The 20,936-nt window shown below is 24.6% G+C and overlaps 4 protein-coding genes across 4 annotated transcripts; 2 read left to right on the top strand and 2 right to left on the bottom strand.

Moving 5' to 3' along the window:
- Positions 1-2,518: 2,518 nt before the first annotated feature.
- On the top strand, positions 2,519-5,182 carry LOC126901054 (uncharacterized). The gene is made up of 5 exons (XM_050677185.1): positions 2,519-3,054; positions 3,130-3,259; positions 3,325-3,419; positions 3,482-3,718; positions 4,701-5,182. The coding sequence occupies exons 1-5, from the start codon at positions 2,848-2,850 to the stop codon at positions 4,797-4,799; spliced, it is 768 nt and encodes a 255-aa protein (XP_050533142.1). The 5' UTR covers positions 2,519-2,847; the 3' UTR covers positions 4,800-5,182.
- Positions 5,183-6,029: 847 nt separating this feature from the next.
- On the top strand, positions 6,030-7,702 carry LOC126901055 (trafficking protein particle complex subunit 6b). The gene is made up of 4 exons (XM_050677186.1): positions 6,030-6,228; positions 6,909-6,970; positions 7,048-7,249; positions 7,309-7,702. The coding sequence occupies exons 1-4, from the start codon at positions 6,148-6,150 to the stop codon at positions 7,435-7,437; spliced, it is 474 nt and encodes a 157-aa protein (XP_050533143.1). The 5' UTR covers positions 6,030-6,147; the 3' UTR covers positions 7,438-7,702.
- A 1,719-nt stretch (positions 7,703-9,421) lies between these two features.
- On the bottom strand, positions 9,422-10,449 carry LOC126901507 (uncharacterized). Its single transcript, XM_050677984.1, has 2 exons — positions 10,130-10,449; positions 9,422-10,066 (listed from the first exon to the last, which is right to left on the bottom strand). The coding sequence occupies exons 1-2, from the start codon at positions 10,199-10,201 to the stop codon at positions 9,650-9,652; spliced, it is 489 nt and encodes a 162-aa protein (XP_050533941.1). The 5' UTR covers positions 10,202-10,449; the 3' UTR covers positions 9,422-9,649.
- Positions 10,450-17,353: 6,904 nt separating this feature from the next.
- LOC126901506 (cysteine-rich DPF motif domain-containing protein 1) lies at positions 17,354-19,058 on the bottom strand. The gene is made up of 2 exons (XM_050677983.1): positions 18,473-19,058; positions 17,354-17,865 (listed from the first exon to the last, which is right to left on the bottom strand). Exons 1-2 carry the CDS (start codon positions 18,568-18,570, stop codon positions 17,535-17,537), a joined length of 429 nt encoding a protein of 142 aa, XP_050533940.1. The 5' UTR covers positions 18,571-19,058; the 3' UTR covers positions 17,354-17,534.
- Positions 19,059-20,936: the final 1,878 nt, after the last annotated feature.

Below are 20,936 nucleotides of genomic sequence, written 5' to 3'. Positions count from 1 at the left end.
ACTCGATCAAGCATTTTAATACTGTAACACTAAAAGGTACATTTCTATATATTTTATTATAATTTATTAAATGATGTTTAAGTGTTGGTGCTAAAGCGTAAAGTGATATAGCTCAAAAACATTTTTTAATAATTTTACTATATATCNGTGCTAAAGCGTAAAGTGATATAGCTCAAAAACATTTTAGTTATTTGTGTAGTAATTAGCTGAAAAAGTATTGAATAACATCGATTTTAGTATAATATAAGCTTTACAATAGTAGTAAGCAATTTTTGAACTCTTAAGCAATATAATAATTCCATATAAAAAGGAAATGCAGGGTAAGCAAATTAATAATGGTGGAATAAAGAATATAAAAGGAAAACATGAAAAGTATAGGGGACTGGGCTAGACGAGACTGGACGTTTTGACGAAGAATCGTCGAGCTACGGGTTAGGTCGTTGGTGTGCGAGTAACTTTGTATTTTTGTAAGATTTAATTAATTTTTTGTTAAATTTTTATATTATATTTGACTTTGTGTTTTTACTATAAATAAATAAAATAATTATTTAAAAATCTGTACTTGAGAGTAAATACTTTATATCGTCGTGATATTAGAATTTGTGTGTGTGCGGCAAGAGTCGAGGTTGGACTACTGGTCCTATAGTCAATCTTAATAATTCGTGTATGTGCTGGCTAGTTTTTGGGCTTAGCCGTCCTTTAGTGGGTATAGTAAAAAGGTAGTTGTGCTGGTGGCTGACAAGGAGCCACCCTTCAGTCTGCTATTTTTAAGCTAGACTGTGCTGACGGGTCTAAACTCTACCCCTTTAGTAGTTCACTAATTTGAGGGATTGGGGCTGATCAGTTTATCCAACGGGAGGACTTGAGAAGAGCTCGAACGACGAACTCGTCGTCAATATATATATATATATATAAACATTAATTAATTTGTGTAAAACTTTTGTGTCTACGTTGGGGCACTACCAATGTACGACATATGATAAAATACTTCATTGATTTCTGAGTTTAATCGGTAGTGCTAATAGTCATTTATTATTTACACAAAAATGTTTGAACTCGCTATATTTGCTCTATGCCTCTAACTTAATAAGATAAAACATTATACTCTTTTGTATTAAAATATTTTTATCTAACCCTATAAACACGATAATAATAGCCATTTAATTTTTATGTGTAATTTTCAAGCCACTATTCAGACGTCTCGCTCGTTCTAAAAGATTCAAAATAATGATAAATACGGTGGATATATAATATATATATATGTGTGTGTATGTGTAAAGTTGTTAGTAAGGATATGGATTTCTATGGTTATCATTATTTTTACCAATTGACCTATTTTCTTATTTTTTGAACACTCTGTATATTACTTATATATAGTTAATGGGAAGGTGCCTGAATCCGCTCCTGTTGCTTTTATTTGTTATTATTTTTTCTTATGGTTTTGAGTTTCATTATAAATAGCAGTGTTTAACACAAAACAGTAAAATAGTTAGAGTTTTGTTTTTAGTGGATCATATATAAAAAAAATTTTATTATCCCCCCCTAAACACAAAAAATGTTTACCTTTAACGTGTAATCATTTTTCTCAGAAGGATCATTCCCTATCATTATTGAAAGTACCCTAAGTTTTTAGCTGTTTGTAATGATCGAAAATTCACTGAAATTTAATATTATTTTACACAAATGATTTATTACGATAAAATTGTTTTTATATGTAGATAGTCGTTTTTTATTAATTATTAATAATCTCAGAAATTAGAGGTGATGGAAATTACAGATTTGAAATCAACGCAAAATTTTTTTTTATAAAAAGTATATTTTAATCGCTGTTAAAAATTCCATGTAGAACAGTTTAGACCATATTTTTAAAACAATTTTTTTGTAAAGTAGTGCATTTCGCCTTCCAATTCTCGGGGATTTAACGAGATTTTTCTCGTGATTTTTTTATTGGTGGTGTTTGATATCTTGTGCACGCTGCCATAATACTCGTCCATTATTGAATTAGTCATGAACCATCTTTGATTCTTTAACATGTAAAAAAGGGTCACCACCCTCTGTAGTTTATTGAGTTCAGAAATTAGAAGGATGAAAAACTGACCACTCTATTTTTATGTAAGTAACTAATTAACATAGTATAATAAAATTACCATTGTGTTTATAACTTACAGAAATGAATAGGTAGTATCATTAGAGCCATTTTCTTTTTAATTCTTTAAATAAACAATAAACACATCAATATAATATATTTATATTTATTATTTAGTCTGTACTTTAATTCATATTCATATTTTCGTCTAATACCAGTGAAACTAAAGATCTAATAAGCTTATATATAGAGCCAATTGTAACATTTACATAATTATTAAACGCGCTCTGTTGATAAAAATGCGTACTTTAGATATTTTGAAAATTATATTTTAAGGTATATTAATTTAAGTTATCAATAATATATTTATAAATTCAGTTTCTAAATTGAACATATTTTTAAATATCTACTTCCAAAAGATTTCTTCTTCTTAACTTTGTGCTTGTTAATAAACCCAATAAATGTTATGTATTTATACTATATTATCATTGTTAGTGTTTATCACTTTGGGCGTGTTTACCAAACGAGATCACAATTAAGAAACATAAATGTAAACATTCCTCATTCGGGTGTTCTTTTTTGTTTTTTTAACTTTTAACTTTAAATTTTTTTTATTAGATTAAAAAATTTAATTTGATTTTCATTAGTAAATAACGGCTGCCATGAGCTATACTTTTAATTTTATAATACTTTGAACAAAAAAATTTTTTATTTAGTTAATTAATCAATTATTTTTCTTAATTTTATATACAATAAAAAAAATGTATGCTCGAAGCAAAACGCCCAGTATGGGCACTCCATCAGTTTATTCTATTCATGCCAGTCATCTAACTTTAAGATCATCAAATTTGCGTTCTACTCGGTCAATGAAATCATTACGCATCCCATGGTACCAACGTCCTATACTCAAAGATGCTATATTTCTTGATACTCAACGTGGTGCACTTGTCATTGCATTTTATTCATTGGTATATTTTATAATAAAAATACAATAAATGTTGAAGAATTAGTCTAATTTTTTTTATATATTTTTTTTTGTTTAGTTTTTAAGCATATTTACTCTTGCAACTTCTGCATTTGACACATATTGCTTAGCAATGGCAGCTCCAGGTTCAACTCATTATGGTTACTATCTAATGAGCTACCAATTTGTATATGTGGGTAGTGCATGGGGTATGAATCTTGTTTTAACTAAAATACTTTTCAGATCAATAATATATCGGTATTTTATGTTTCAGTTAGAAATTTGCTAGTATTGTTCTCATTATTTTCATTTGTTGCAGCAGCAGTAATTTTTGTTACTAGCATTATATTAATATCAGCTTTACGAAAAGTATAAGATATTTGTTATTATAATAATTAAATGTTTCTAAGATTATCATTATTAATTTTTAGGAACATGAAAAACGAATTGTACCATGGTTATTTACATTTGCAGTATTTGTTATATTACGTTTTGTTGCTTGGACGTTTTCATCCATTGCTAATGATCCAATTTTTGGTTATAATATTACTATGATATTTTTGGGTGCAATATTTATAGTTCTTAATGTTTATGGTTGGTTACTCGTTTATTCTTTATACTTAGAACTCTTTGACTTAACCAAACTAGAAGATTTAGCTCATTTAAGAGTAAGTTTCTCAGCTTCTTGCTGTCTTATTTATTATTTAAATTGCCATTTAAAATGTTTGCTAAAAAATTACTGAGTAAGTTTTTTAATATCTAAACAATAAAAATTTAATTTAAAATAGTTTGAATGATAAATTTCTTTTACATAATTAAAATAAACATCTCTACTAATTATAATTACTAGTGATATTATACATTCTGATTTTTTGAATCGTATCATAACAAAGCTTTAAACTTTTAAATTTTCGATTAAACCCAAATATAACCAAACAATCCAAATATTTAATCAAAGTCAAAGTAAACATCAATTTCAAACATTTTTTATATAAATATTCAACAAGTGTGTCTTAATATTTAATTATACTAGTTTGGTTTTTGAATATTCTAATAATTATTATTAATTTCAAATACTCAAAGTAATATTATTTTATTTGTTAATATTTTCAAAGTATATTTTAACAAAATTTAAATTTTTTTGATATTAGTATTATACTGGTTTTACAAAAAATGAAAATAAAAGGCAGGTAGTAATGACCAGCTGATATTATATTTGTATAGTATGAAACATAATATTGGTATAATAAAATGATTACAGTAATTATTTTAGTACAAGTTTTTAACATAATGTTACAGAATATCAGATCTATTTGGACTTGATCACTGATTAGGTAGACTCAACATAATTTGGATTACTAGTGTATAATAAATATATTATAAATTATTCAATAATATTTTTATATTTAAACTGAGAGTTTTTTAATACAATCGATTAAATTAGACACATTTATGCAAAAACCTAAGTACAATATTTCTGCAATAAAAATTGTATGAAAATATCACATATTTTGTTGTATTTACTAATATCAGTATTTATTTAAATAAATATTCTAAAAAAAATACTTATAATAAAAATGTATAAATAATATACAAGTATTAACATACAGTTTTATTCGATTTATATTATTACTTCTATTATTTTTTCAGATCGGTACTATGGCATCTCTAAATGCATCTACAACACATTCACTGGCTGGATCTCGACCAACTACTCCACACAGTACTGTATCTACTGCTCCAGTATAAGGACAATTATGTACAATTTTTTTTACTATTATTAAAAATTTATTTTAGTTTTAAGACTTAATAAGAGTTTTGACACAATGTAACTAATCCGTCCATTACATGTTCAATTTATATAACTTATTTTAATTTTAAATTATTTCATTTTATTACATATTTTAATTGCAATGTATTGATTATCTTTTCATTAGTTATTTTTAATGATGAAATATATAAAAAAAATGTTTCAATTTGTATCCTAAAGTTATACTTATGAGTACTAAAATATTGACTATTAAAAACAAAAAAATAATTGTTTATTTAAGTCATATTTTTTATTGAAACTGAATAAACGTGTGTAACAATTTAAAAGTTGTTCCCACTTCCTAAAATTATCCTTATTTTAAGTATAAACATTTTTTGAGCTATTATTTTTTTAGTAATTAAAGTGATTTCTTAACCAAAATTATTATTTTTTAATAAATTACTAGTATACACGAAAATTATTTAGTTTAATACTACCATATTTTTGTACTATTTTGTTTATTTATTGTAAAATGATAAATTATAGATTTATAAAAAATAAAATCGATCTTTACTTTAATGTTATGAACTATTTATATGTAAACAAATAAATCAAATATTTTAACAATATTTTGAACGTTTTGAAATTCTTTACTTCAAAGGAAAATATTTTAGTATAGTATGATGCAATTTTTTTATTTTACAAAATTCTTTTTAATGAAATTTGGACACTATTGTCAATATCATGTTTCTGATTACTAAACCAATTTTTAATGGATACTGTGAGTTTCTAAACAACTCTCCTAGGAGAAAGAAAAAGATTCTGACATATTCACACAATCGGTCATGCCAAAATATAATGTGTCAAAAGTTGTTATCGATCATGTTGTTTTCTTATTTAAATTATTTTTTATTTATAAGCTTATTAAAAATGAATTGATATATCAAAAAATATGTAAAATTAAAAATTACTAATAAGAATTTTCTTAACATAATTATCATTTTAATATTTCTAATGAATGGCTAATATTAAAAACATCATTCTGTATAAGTTGTTACATTTACTTTTTTAAAACCATAAATGTATAAGTTAATATATAAATCTATGTTTGTGAAATAAACTAGTAACACAGAATATTTATAAATATGGTATGATGGAGGGAAAAAGCAATTGTTTCCAATTTATTGATAATTACAAGTCAGGGCATTATCAAAAACGTAATCTAGAATGATAGTAAACAGATAATATTTTCACATTCAGTATTACATAATTGAATTTATTATTATTGAATTTGAAATTAAATACATAATTATATTTAAGTGCAGCTTTTAAATACCATATTTCAAAATGTCAGCAGAAGATGTTTTATTTGATATGTTACATGCCGAAATAGTTTCATATATGGTTTCCAAAGATTCCAAAACAGAAGTAATTTTATAATTGTTTTTTATTTCTAGCATCAGCATTGCGGAAAACTGAAATACAAAAGTCAATATTAAATGAAAGGAGTCCTCTCATTTCTAAATAAAATTTTTTTTGTGTAAATTAATAATTTTTTTTATATTAATTTTATGTTTTAAAAATTTCATCATTTAGTCTGGTATCTCTTCAATTTAAACATATTCAAAAGCCATAAATATGGTAACTGATAAATGCAGCTATATTTAAAATCTTAGTTAATTTATTTTTACTATATCAGTAAATCATCATCACAAAAACTAGGACTATATATCATATTAAAGTTTCCATAAAAGACACATGTCTAAAAAAACATTTTTTTGTAATTTTGCTTTTCCTTATCTAAATTAGCTAATTTGTTAAGAAAAAGTAGAACAAAATAGTTTTTTTGGATATATATATTTATATATCCTTTTGCAACTTAACAACTCATATAAGATTATTATTTAAATATGATGAATATTTATTTATTATAATATTTTTTTGAAAATGAAAAACAGCTATATATTATTTGAAAAATCACTTCTATGATCTTTAGTCTTAAGATTATGTCAAAAACTGAGTAGATCAGATTTTCCAAGACTTCTAGTGTTACTTGTACATTGCCAATTATTTTTATTTATTTATTTTAATGTTTGATATATTTTAAGGATGAAGATTTATCTATGTTAGAACATTTAGGTTATTCATGTGGGTGGCGTCTTATAGAGAGGTATTATTTTATTTTTACCTTAATCAAATATTCATTTAATACATGTTATTATAACAGTTATATTATCATTGTTACAGAATAACTAAAGAATTACCAAGATATAAAGAAGAACTTGAAATATTAAAATTTATCTGCACTGATTTTTGGTCTTGTGTATATAAAAAACAAGTGGATAATTTAAGGACTAATCACCAAGGAGTTTATGTTTTACAAGATAATGAATTTAGATTTCTAAACAAACTTTCAAATGGAACTCAGTATTTAAAAGAAGCCCCCAAGGTTGTTCATTTTTTTTTAGTTTAAATTATAGTGTTAAAACAATGAAATGAATTTTATAGTATGCTACATTTACAAGCGGCTTAATTAGAGGAGCTTTGGAGAATTTTGGAATTGCTAGTATAGTTACTGTAGAAATCAACAGAATGCCTTCCTGTAAATTTCATGTTCACGTACAACAATCTTCTTAAATTATTTTAATTACATTTGTATATTATTAACCAAATTTTAAAAAACAAATTATAGTATGCATTCCAAATGTAAATATTGAAAAAATATGTTTATTATTTATTATTAATTAAAATGTTTTGTAATTTACTAAAATGAACTTTTAAACAAAGTTAATACTCTACTAAAAACGAAGGATTGAATAATGTTTGAAGTACATTAATTATTAACCCTTAAAGTTTATAATCATTGCATTACGCTCAAATGCTCTAAATTATCAAGTATGAAAATAATTTGAAAATAAAAAAATGTTTTTATAAATAAATTATTTAGATTTATTGATTATTTATGAAAATATTAGGTTCAATAATTAGCAAAAAAAAAAAATTTAAAAAACTTGACTTCTTTAAACCTATATCAAATTAAATGTAATATAATATATTTTAAAGAAAATAATAAAAATATCTGAAAATTATTAATATGAATTATTGAACATTTAAGTGGAAATTAATAATATCTTTTATAAAAATATACCTATATTATTTAAAAATATAACATGTCAAAGAACTTTCAATTTGTATTCAAAGATTATTATGATTTTGATCAATTTTAGTATAGTTCAGTTATATCACAGATAGATATCAGTCTAAATGCACTTTTAAATTCAGAAGTAGTTATTATTTATATACCGCCAAGTTTAATATAAAATAATTTAAATTGTTTGTAATTTACAAAATCAAAAATGAACACGAAACTATAACATTGAATTTTGCTTAAATCGTAAACAAATTAACAGTATATTTAATAAAATACTGCAATTCAACCCCTCAGTAAATTATCTTTGTGGGTTAAAAAATTATTAAAGATAAATAATTTTTTTTTAATTAAGTAAACATAATCAATATCATCTCTGTACAGAGTATCACACCTAGTTTTATCACCTTTAATAACTTTTAATACAGCAAATATTTTGCATTTAATTTTATTTTTAACAATTTCAAAGTTTTAAACTATATTAAAGGCATATTTCTCTTTATAAAAAAATTAAATTAATTTTTTATCTTTTCGAAATTATAAAATAAACATTTAAATAAAATTTAGATGAGTCAATAAAAATTTTATGGTAATTATTTAATGGGTTCAAAACATTTGAATACATAGTGTGAGTAGAGTAATATAAATATACAGTACGAGCTGTACCTACTTGGGTACTTACCCACTGTATATATTAAAAAGTTTGTAAACACTTATTATAAAATTATGTTCAATCCATCAAAATTTTTTGTAAGGGCTAAAAGTTGTTTTTCTTAATATTTCAAAAATATACAAAATATGATTTTAACAGTCTAAAACTGAAATTATTTAAAAAAAAGTAACTCAATATTCAATGGACTAAAATTATTAAAGATGTGAGGATATATTAGGACACTGTATAATTGTAATAACAATAGTATAAAACAAATATTTTTGTAAGTAATTTAAATTACTTAAAACTGAAAAATAGCCTCATTTTATGGTGTTTTCATATGTATTTATATAGAAGAATACCAACATACTAGTTTTTTTATCATAAATATGTTGTTTATTTTTCTACAAAATGTTTTTATATAAACCCAAGTATTTCTTTTTATGGTACTGAACTATAATAATCGAATACTCATTATAGGTGATACAGAAAAATGTAATTGTAAATTTTCTCATTATACAGTACTATTTTTCATATCTATCTTTAAAATTATGCAATTTTTTTACTTACATTTTATAAATTCCTATAAATCTTCTTGTTATATACAATAAGTTATATTAAATATATAAAACTAATAGTAAAACTATTCCATTTTTGAAAAAAATAAATAAATTATTTTAAATCATTATATGTTTTAAAATATTTATACAATGTGCAACACAATTAAAAATGATAGTTTATAATTGTAATGCATTCTTACTTAGAGGTAAAATAATTACTTTAAAAGTATTGTGATAAAAATAAAAGTAATTTCAAAAATGTGTAATAAGAAAACTTTTATAATATAGGTATGGTATATTGACTAAAAAGAAACCTATATATACAAAAAATTTGTATGTGTATATAATTTTAAAAAAAGCAGTATGGTAGTTGAGACAATTTTAATAAAACATAATTTAAGTAATATAAAATATAAACACACAAAATAATTTAAATTATAAAAGTTGCTACAATTAAAATGAAAAAGAATTAAATTTATTCTTAGAACCTTAGGTAAATTTTCGGTATCTGTATAATTTAGGTGGTGCTGAAGCAGTTATATCATTAAATGGAAGAGGAGGTGTATTTTCTTCACCTAAATTGACACCTTTTTTAACTCTTTCTTCTTCCATGTTACGCCAAAGTTTACGCCTCATATCAGATTTCGGTGTTTCAGACAAACGATTATTGATACAACCTAAAGCTTTTCTCAATGTTTTGGATTTATCTTTAACATCTGGAGTAATTAATCCGCTTAACATAGATTCATTATCATTTTCACAAACTGCAGAATGAAATGAATCATCAGTATCCATACAATCATATACAATAGTTGGTGTAGATGATACTGGCTCACACAATGGTAGTTCAACAAATGAATCATTAATAATCCGTGAAATATTTTCTTCATTTATAATATTTCTAATCTTAAAATTGTAAAATCTTATAAGAAATTAACTAAAAAACAAAATTCAATTAAAATGACTTACTCGTAATGGAGTTCTAGAAAAATCTACAGTTGGTGATCGTGGATCTGGTATTTCAATATAATGGTTCGACATTGTCGCAATAAATGATATTTTTAAATTAAGTGATAAACTTTAAATTACTCTTTTAAACTAATTTTTATAACCGTTAAATATCACACTGGTTTGTTATTTATATAATGCTTTAAACTAATTTAATTGAAAGAATGAACGATTATAAAATAATTTATTGGAAAAACAATATTAATAAATTAGTATTTTTTTAAATTGTACAGACCATATCGAATAATTATGATTATGAATAGATTGTACAGATGTATTGAAAGCCGTTAAAAATACATACAAAAAATTATTTTGAAATGGAAAATAACATGTTTGCTATAACAGTGCAGTTAATGGTTTGTCAATAAAATTCTTTTTAGTTTTCTTATCAGTGTAGCCATACAAAATAATATTACAGAATGAACACTGATAAAAATTTACATACTCAATATAAGGTGATTTAACCAGTTAGATATTTTTATGTAGACAAATCAGCGTAATCATGTCGTTAAATTAAATCTGTGTTATTTATACAAAAATTTAATAATAATTAAAATAATTATTTTTTGACAAATTATGCTATGTTCTCTATTACACACTCCAACATTCTATTATTCGCCATGATGCAAACATTTTCAAGTCGATAACTTCTTCAGATAGATGTTAACTTCCTACAAAGTGATTTGTCAATATTTAACAAAGTGCATATCACATGGTCTCATTAAATATCGACAAATATCAATTTGAAACCTACATTATCACATCAGTTTTAATTTAAAAAAGAAATTACTCTGATTTTCATGACTCACATTCTTTCAAATGTCTACATACCTCACTAATTAGTTCTTTACTTGAATATGCTTCATTAATTTGTGATCAAAATCATGCAGGAAATAACGATCAACTTGTAAAAGTACAAAATAAAGTCCTGATATATGACATAATTGTAATATTCATAGAACTCCTCACACTGGTTATGAGAATATCTTAAAAATGTTAAATTTAAAAACATAAATACGTAGAAATACACTATACAACTCCTTACTCACTGAATTACTAAATAATAGGGTTTGTCAACGATATATTTTTGGATATCAATATGTATCTAATTTCAGCAATATCAAAAAAATAAAATGGATTCCGATATCGAGATGTAAAAAAAAAAAAATTGATATAGAAAAAAAAATTATATTCAAAAATTAAATTTAAATGTTTTCACTATTTTTTTTTTTTATTTGCAAATAAGTTACAAATTGTTGTAAAAATCAGACTGTAGTATATCAACCATATCAGATAATGATATTAATATCAAAAATATATATATAATAGTTATATCTCATAACGATAAACAAATATTTTCAATAAAACTATAAGATCTAGACTACCTAAAATATATACAGAAAAGAAAAGACCACAACTGACAACTCATATAACTTATGATCTACATTACATTTTATACTTCTTTTTTGATCAATTTTTACAATATAGAACTATATTTAAAATATGTTTTATGTTATTTTTTGCAGATTTGTGATCTTTTGACGTATCGTTTAAAGGAATCGGTTCGATGAGAGCTGAGAAAAATTGGTAACAGTTACAAAAAAAAAATAAACACATCATAGTAAAATTAATATTTTCCCAGCTTCATATCAAAGCTAAAAATAAGATTTTTTTTAAAAAAATATTTTTTATATTTTTAATTTTATAATGCTATAACATTTTGAAATATATATACAATTTTTTGATGATAAATACTATTTATATACCTCTTTTATTCGATGCAAAGCTGAGAAGGTATTAATTTTACTATAATGTGTTTTTTTACTTTTTTTATTTTATTTTTTGTGTCTGAACACTCAAACTTAGCTTTCGATAGACTGATTTTGAATAACAATACTTCTAAAGATCACAAATCGTATCTAGTTAAAGATATTACCCTCAAAAATTGAAAAAAACCTAATTTATCAATTAAACAGTTACTTATCCCATGTTCTCCATACAAACAATTAAAATTATTTATTTCTAATGTTTTCAGAGTATTTATTGACGAATCGAGTTTGATATGATAGGTTTCAATTACAAAATTAAATCATTTTACTTTGAAATTTAATAATTTTTTGAGTATTTGTGTGTGCTACTAATAGACTATAATATTTCAAATTTTTTGGGAACATGTTGCTATATAAATCATTTTTAAAAAAAAAGGATTGTTAGTTTCTCCTGAGATAACAATGGATTTTTAGATCTTTTTAACCACTTTTTTTTATTGGTTTATTTAGTTAAAATAAATCATTAAAATTAATTCAGTTCATATTTCAATTGTACAATATTTTTAAATACCAAAAGTTACTAGGAAATGATTACTGTTATTTCTATTTAACTTATCTATTACGATAAAAATACAAAAAAATATTGAGCTTTTCTGATAATTTACTATAAATAGTAATTATACAATTTTCTGTATTTCTGTCTTAATGTCAATTTCAAAATTGTAAATTGAGCTAAAAGTTATGGTAATAAATAATTTTTTTTTTACTATAAATATTCACAAAAATCAACTTAAAAGGACTTAAAAGATAAGTTAAATATGTCATTTTCTTTATTTTTAACGTATTAATAATCAAACTCAGTATTAATTTAAAACAATTCTTTTTTTGTTCTTAATTATTTTTTTATATGAAAATACTTATTTTTTAATAATAACTAATAATATTAAAACTTAGAAGTGATAGAAAAAGTCTAATTGCACATTTGAAAATATCGCAAAAAACATTTTTTAAATAAACATTTTTTATTGAAAAGTATTGCATCAAGCTCTTTAAATTTTTATACGCTTTAAAAGTAAGGAAATATACAAATACTTTATTATTTTTATAATATCTTCGTAAAAATTATAATTTTAAATATTTAATATTAATATCATACTAAATTTAATTAATTTAATTATTATTTATTCATATATTATAATTATAAATCAAATTACTGGTCAGGATAAAAATAAGGGAGTAAGAGTTATTGTTGCTTTTGAAATAAACTACCAATTTCTTAAAATTAAACACTATTTACATATTTGCATCGAAGTGTTTCTTATGATAGTGATTTTTATCACTGTCAGATATCATCTATACTTGTCCCAAATATGCCACGTCCATACTGTGCAGCTACCCCACTGTGCTATCGTTTTTTTATTTATATTTGTTAAAATATCACTATCGTAAGAAACGATAGTGATTTTTATCACTGTCAGATATCATTATACTTCACCCAACTATGGGGTGAAGTATAATGATATCTGACATGGGTTTTAAATATAGTATTATATTGTAAAAATTGACTAAAAACAAAAAAGTATAAAATGTACAGTCTTATAGAACTTTCCATCCTATCTCATTGGAATTTTTTTATTGCATAACATATTAGACGCTCTATCTTCACCATCTTGCACAACTGATCCTAAACAACTAAATACTTAAAACTTTCCAACACTCCTACAACGTCCTCGCTTATTATCACTGATGTCCTCATTTCACCTAACTCGGTTCTCCTTCGTCAAACTCGCACTCTATAACTCTGTCTTAATTCTACTCAATATTAATCATTTTTCTTCAAGAGAGGCTTATCTCTTCACTTCTAGCGTTTCATTAATTTCCTTCTTACTCTATCCTATTAAAACAATATCGTCAGCAAAAAACATTCGCTACGGTACCTCTCCTTGTGTTTCTCCAGTAATTTCATCTGTTACTATAGAAAATAAATAAAGGCTTAAAGAAGAACCTTGGTACACTTTTACTCTTACCCTAAAATTTTCTGTTACTCTGTCCACACTTTTTACCTTAGTACAAGTGCCTTCATACAAATCCTCTATTATATTAATATACTTTTTCGAGACGCTTTTTCTCATTAATAGCCACTTTAAAACCTTTCTTGGTACTCTATCATACGTTTTCTCCAAATCTATAAATACCATACACAGCTTTTTCTTTTTTCTCTATAATTTTTTATTATTATTATTTTATTATTTGCATATTTTTTTATCAAAGAGATTTATTTTCCATAAGATCGTTAAGAAAATTATGCATTAAATTTTATTAAAATTGTAAAAGACGACAAATTTTCGAAGAAAAACATAGTTTTTTATTCTTTTTCTTATACTTTTCTATTAGTTGTCTTACACAAAAAATTGTCTCCATCGTTAACTTTCTATGCAAAAAAACAAACTTTGTTACTGATATATTATCCCCTCTTATTCTTTTGTCTATTACTTTTTTACAAATCTTCATACATTGACTCTTAAGATTTATGACAATAATTTCCACATGCATATATATATATATCCTTTGCCTTTAAATATCGGTACCATAATACCATTCCTTCATTCTTTTGGTACTTTCTCTTCTAATAGAATTTTATTAAAAAGATCTTTCAGCCATGTTACGCCAGTATTACCTAATATTTTTCAAATTTCTATTGGCACTTTATCTAGTCCTACTGCTTTATTCTTTTTCATTGATGCCACAGGCTTCCATACCGCTTTCTCACTAATTAAATCTATCAATCCCTTGTTCCATGAAGTATTTTCTAATATTTCTCTTGGATACAGTAATTTATCAAAATACTCTTTCCACATCATCATCACTCGGTAGCACCTTCTTATCATCACTTTTTATACACCTTACTTATTATTGTGATAATTTTTAGAGTGTTTTTCTTTTACTATTGCAAGTCTATAGACTTCTTTTTTACCTTTGTTCCTAACTTATTATACTTCTTGAACTTCGCTTTTCATACCGCACACTTGACTTCTTTACACAAGCATTTATACTCCATCCAATCTTCTCTCCTTTTACTCTTCTACCACACTTTGAATTGCTGTTTTTTACTCTCTCTGATTTTTTGAACGTCCTCATCTAACCGACAGATTTTCTTGTTTCCTGGCTTTCTACTCTTACTCACAGCAACAATCTCATTTACAGTTTTCTTTACTCCAACCCAATCGTCTTTAAAAACTTTTTTCTTTTCCCATTTCAAATTCCATCTCCGGATCTTAGATTCTCCTCCAGTGTCCTTTCAGTTTTTATATAATCACTTCCAACTACACCACAACTCAATTACCATCAGTCTTTATTGTGTGGTACACTCTCATCTGGGATAATTTTATAATATTTTGCTCGCTTTACATTCTCTCTTCCATATGAACTAATCTATTACTCTTACTCTTATAAGTTATATGTTTTCCCCCTTTCTAAAATAAGTATTAACCACAGTAAGTTCATACGATTCTGCGAAATCTAGGATTCTTTCTCCAGGCTCATTCTTCCCACTATAACCATACCCCTAAGTACACTTTCATATTCTTTCCTCTCATTACCTACATGTCCATTTATATCTTCACCTATCATTGTATCCTTATTACCAGGTATTTCTTGCATCACCTCATCCATCTCTCTCTTCAAAATACTTTTTTGTATATTTTACAACATAGTAAGTGTTTATGCACCATAAGTAGGTGCAGAGGTGTCGTGGAGCGTATACGCGGGTATACGGTGTATACCCACTTCTTTGTTTTTCTGTTATTGCGTATACTTATAAAATCATGAGTGATACGCGGGTATACGGCGTATACCCACTGTTAGTTTTCTTATTAGTGCATATACGTATTTAGAAAATAGTTGAAGAGTATAGACTAAAGAATAAAATAAAAAGAAACTGGAGGCAGGTATAGCCGGCGCCAATAAAAAAAAACAATCTGTTTTAACGCACACAACTAAAAAAACCGCTACGGACGAAAATTAGCGTACCAGTTCCGACGATGGCTAATTCCAACAAAATGTCCGGCGTTTGACCCGGGAGTCCGTTGGCGACAACACGACTAGCCTTTAAAGTAGAGGTAAAAAAAAAACTAAATACCCAGTGCCGGAAATTAATAAGAACAATTTAAATCATAAGGCGACAATATATGCGGTGAGCAGTGCAAATAACGTTCAAGATAGGAAAAGAGCGGGGTGAATGTACACACAAATGCCGTCCATGAACCGGTCCGAAGTAGTACACAGCTGATTATCTCGCGCGCGCACAAACTGATAAATGCCGTCGCAATACGCATTCAGCTCAACACAAATATATATATATATATGTCTATACAAATAGACAAAAAAATAAATAGATACTTTTTGTCACGTTACAAATATAACAGTATCTAATAATACACATATCGATTATATTACTATGAAATTTAATTATTTAAGAACTTAGAAGTGTCAGTAAAAATATTCGAGTAATAGTTTGGAAATTGGAAGGAGCAAGGCCGTATCTGGGAGGGTTAGGAGTTTTAGTTGCATTATGTAATATTTAGAAAATACATATTTTTAACACAGTTAAAACATCACAATATTTTTATTCCGTCCCCCAAAACTATGTTATAGTTAAGGCCTTTGAAAAGTAGTGTGGGGGTGAAATACTCCACGTTTCCTCATATAGGTTTTTAACTTATCTATTGATCAAATTACGACTATATCACTGTTGATAATGTATAAAGTTAAAAGTTCAACAAAATAATTGTGAAATATTGTATGTAGAAAATATAAAGTGCAATGGGGGGTGTGGGGGCAGAGCCCCCCACGTTATTCTCTTTTCATAATATAGGTGTATACCCATAAAAATTTTTAGGACTACACCACTGAGTAGGTGCAAAGGCATTTACTACATTCGACACTTCTTTAATTAATTTTGCGACTATAATGCTATCACTTTTCCTAACTACTTCTACTACTTTTCTTTTCATCTCCTAATCCTTTATTATACCTACACCATTCTTTGTATTGGTTTTATCTAAGTACATTATTTTGTAACCCTCACCCATTTCCTTTACTTTCTCTCCTTCTTCTCTTTCAGTTTCCTACATACAATAAATATTAACTTTCTCCTCTTTAATACTTCTACTAATTCTCTACTTTTACCAGTTAATGTTTCAACATTCCACATAACTATTCTTAGGTACGTAGAATATTCTTGATTGTAACATATGCAGATTGAAATTTTTTAATAAGTTATTTGAAAAGAATTGAGGATGCATATAATTTTTGTTAGTCCAACACATAGAATTATACAGATAAAAATATATAAAACTATCATCATTTTTATTTATAAATAAACAAATTTAACAATTTATTTATTTCGGCATTTTTTCAATTATGAATAAAAAAACTGATAATATTTATTTTCATTATGAAAAAATTAACTAAAAACACAAAAGTTAAAATTAATGACTTAAATTTTTTTCATAAAGAGAACCTTATTTTCTTTATAATAACTTTTAATGAAGTTGCAAGTTAATACATAAAAATTAGCTATATAGTTAATATATAAATTAAATACGATTTGTTTTTCTAATTTTTTCTTGAATTTTTGGTGGGAAATGTGTAATATTTACTCGAGTACAAGAAGAACAAAAGTATTTTGAATAAAATAAACTACATTCTGGTTTAAGACATATATCTTTATCACAAATAGAACAAGCTGATCCTAAAATTAAATACTGTTTCTTAGTCCGAGGAGAAAATGGATCTCTTGCAATATATACATCAGCTTTAGTTTTTATATTACGATTGAATGGTACTTGATTACTAAAACAGTCATAATGCTCAGTTAAGCCACAAATACAACATTGGAATATTGGTCTTTCTTCTACTGTATTTAAACTAAAAATAAAAATAAATCCTTTAATTAAAATCTTCAAGTTAAAATATAAGTAAATGAGAAATGTTTTTTTTTTAAATTGTTACCAAAATGAAGCTAAACCAATAAAATTAACTACTTCATTAAAATTAAATATTAATTTTTAAATTATTGATTATCAAAAATTTTATGTTTGATAAAATTATTTGTAAATAAAAATGCAAAACATTTTTGATTAATTTTTATAGAATATTTATACATATTAATATCCTTTATTGTAGATTAAACTACATGATTAATATTATTATTATTATTATATAATTTTGACATTAACAAACTGTAAATGTAGGTTTATTACAGAATTTCTTTAAACCTACACTATTTGTTTACAGACATAGATACTGTTCCAATGATGGTTAATCAAGTTTCTAATTTATTGAAAAAATAAACATAATATATTCATTTTGAACATAAAATGTTATAATATGTTAAATTTTAAAGTTAGGTAAATACAAAACTCTAATATTAAAACACTTTACATGCATCATAATTTTATAACGGATAAAAATGTTATTTTGTTTTATTGAAAACACTAATAATTAAATATTATTAACAATATTTGTTGAATACTTTTGATCTTTCTTCATATCTATTTCATTGGAACAAATTTCAGTGTATTGACTTTTTCCATCATCTTTGTTTAAAAAATGCTCTTCTTTGAGAGACATAATGCTAGAACATCAATTTAATATTAAGATTCCATACTATGCTAGGAAATAATATTTAAATTCAAGTAAGAATACTAATGTTTCTTTCAACATTAAACCTACGGCCATTTAATAAAGTAAAAATACAAATAATTGATTAAAAATGTATATGTCATAGCCCGGAAAACAATATTTCTAAAATAACGAGTCGTTATTAAAGACTATATTTTATGTTTTTTAACATTATCTTATCTTATACGAAGTTATAATAACTTATCAGTTTCAAGCAATGGAATCCACATGAATACACTCTACGCTAGATAACATTCAATATTTTGTACAAACACAATATTATTTAAATATTTCCACTGAAATTTTTTGAATTTATTTAATGAATACTAAAAAAATTCCAATAAACTTAAGTGTAATAAGAACATATAAAAATTATAATATACTAGACTTCGGGTCAGACCTAGGGCATAAGAACCTTCGGCGCGTGAGACTCGTATTTTCAAGTAGATAACTGATTTGGGTAGTAGTACCAGTCTACGACAGCCATAAGTGTTTTACAGGAAAAATATTAAATCAGAATCAGTGTAACAAAAATATATTAAATATGTAATTATCAAAATCAAGATAACTAAAAAAAAAAAAAATAGAAAATTTATTAAGTACAATGTTGACGTTTTTTTATTGAGATATTCATCAAGATCGTTGTCAGAAATCGTTTTAATAGGACGCTTATTTTTTTTAAATTTGGTAGACATACTATAGAAAATTTTTAACATCACAAATTTAGACAAAATGAACTGGAAACTTTTACAAAAATTTAAGCGGTAAACTTTTTAATCATCAGTTTGCCCTTAAATCTGCGGGCTTCCACTTCTCTGGTTGAACAAGTTGGAGGTTTCGGCAGTTTCAAAATGAATAAGGCTAGAATCCTTGAGACGGGTTTAAATAGATAGACGATTATTAAAAGACAACTAAATTCAATAGTTTAGTTTTAAATTTTTTTTAAAAGTTCAAGAAATTATTTTAAAAGCTATCCATTCAATTTATATTCTCTATAGTCTAAAAATGTTTATTAGTTTATTAATTATTTTTATCGAAAATAAATAAATGATTTTTTTTAATTATGTACTTCTATTGTTAACAATTAAAATAAATAGGTTATAATGGTTTAAAGCAGCATCTAAAATAACGTGTTTCCTTTTTTTTTGTTAAATATATTTTTTGATATATTAGCTATTAATTATAATTTAAAATCATCCATTATAACTTATAGGCATGTAAATTTTATTTTTTTTAAATATCAACATACATATTTAATTAGCTTGTAAAATAGAAAATTCTGGTCGATGACAACTTTTGAATCATAAAATTTTTTTTTTTTGATATTAATACAAAAAATTTAAGTAAAAGTAATAATCTAATAAACGGTGATTTTAACACCAAAATAAAATTTTTTGTCTAACTTCGGGAAACGTTTACACACAGAAGACAAGTCGTCGGAACAAATTTTATTTTATAACTTGTAATATGTAACAATTATAATTTAACATTCTAGTATATCTTTTTAATTGTCGTAGTCTTTTTATTCATAGATATAATATATACATAAATAGTCAGCTTTTTTCTTTTTGGTTTAATTATGTTTTAAAAAGTAAAATGATTTAGAAATGACATAAATGACTTTCAAATCGTCAAAATGTAAAATAAAAGTTTATGTTTAATTTTTCGTTACATACATCGAATTTTGTACCCGGAAAGCATTGTCTAAGATATCTTTAAAACATGTAAAATTACTAATCATAAGCATAAATAGTGTATTTTGACTATTTTTTAAAATTTCAACACCCTCTGTATTAAGGGAAATGGTCCGATTAAAAAAAAGTACGTTTTGTAAATAGGATAATCATAAAGTATTTCCGAAAAAGAATTTTATTGATCCATATATTTTTTAAAAAGTTATAGCAATTAATTGTTGAATAAATAAAATACGAAATCGAAAATTTTAAATATATTTAAATACGGCAACCATTTGCACATAGAAAATAAGTCGTTGAGACAAAATAATTTTTTGAACAATCTTTATTTTAACATATGCTTAAAGCTCTGAGTATTTCCGGAACATGTTTAAAACTTAAGTTGAAAAAGTTAAATTTCTGTGCAAAAGTTGCTATATTGAATTCCCCTATGTACCAGGTAAAGGGTTAGATGCTCAACAATTTTATACCATATGAAAGAAATTTACCTAATTAAATTATGTAAAAAAAAATATTTTGTTTCGTTCATTTTTAAAAAAATTATGGAAATTTTATGAAAAAATAAGTCAAGATTTACAGATTTTCAATTTTCAAGAGCAATGTCTTCAACTAGATATAATT

The sequence above is a fragment of the Daktulosphaira vitifoliae genome, unplaced genomic scaffold (genome assembly GCF_025091365.1).
Source record: "Daktulosphaira vitifoliae isolate Bord-2020 unplaced genomic scaffold, ASM2509136v1 Scaffold_3, whole genome shotgun sequence".
Taxonomy (NCBI): Eukaryota; Metazoa; Arthropoda; class Insecta; order Hemiptera; family Phylloxeridae; genus Daktulosphaira; species Daktulosphaira vitifoliae.
This window is presented reverse-complemented; position numbering and strand designations above follow the sequence as displayed.

Bases quoted from the DNA above. Each gene is read 5' to 3' on its own strand.
- LOC126901054 (XM_050677185.1), top strand. From the start codon at position 2,848: ATGTATGCTCGAAGCAAAACGCCCAGTATGGGCACTCCATCAGTTTAT. The intron at 3,260-3,324 runs GTATGAATCTTG...TTTATGTTTCAG, and splicing joins ATATGTGGGTAGTGCATGGG to TTAGAAATTTGCTAGTATTG. The intron at 3,719-4,700 runs GTAAGTTTCTCA...TTATTTTTTCAG, and splicing joins AAGATTTAGCTCATTTAAGA to ATCGGTACTATGGCATCTCT.
- LOC126901055 (XM_050677186.1), top strand. From the start codon at position 6,148: ATGTCAGCAGAAGATGTTTTATTTGATATGTTACATGCCGAAATAGTT. The intron at 6,229-6,908 runs GTAATTTTATAA...ATATATTTTAAG, and splicing joins CCAAAGATTCCAAAACAGAA to GATGAAGATTTATCTATGTT. The intron at 7,250-7,308 runs GTTGTTCATTTT...TGAATTTTATAG, and splicing joins ATTTAAAAGAAGCCCCCAAG to TATGCTACATTTACAAGCGG.
- LOC126901507 (XM_050677984.1), bottom strand. From the start codon at position 10,201: ATGTCGAACCATTATATTGAAATACCAGATCCACGATCACCAACTGTA. The intron at 10,067-10,129 runs GTAAGTCATTTT...TACAATTTTAAG, and splicing joins TTTCTAGAACTCCATTACGA to ATTAGAAATATTATAAATGA.
- LOC126901506 (XM_050677983.1), bottom strand. From the start codon at position 18,570: ATGTCTCTCAAAGAAGAGCATTTTTTAAACAAAGATGATGGAAAAAGT. The intron at 17,866-18,472 runs GTATTCAACAAA...TTTTATTTTTAG, and splicing joins GATATGAAGAAAGATCAAAA to TTTAAATACAGTAGAAGAAA.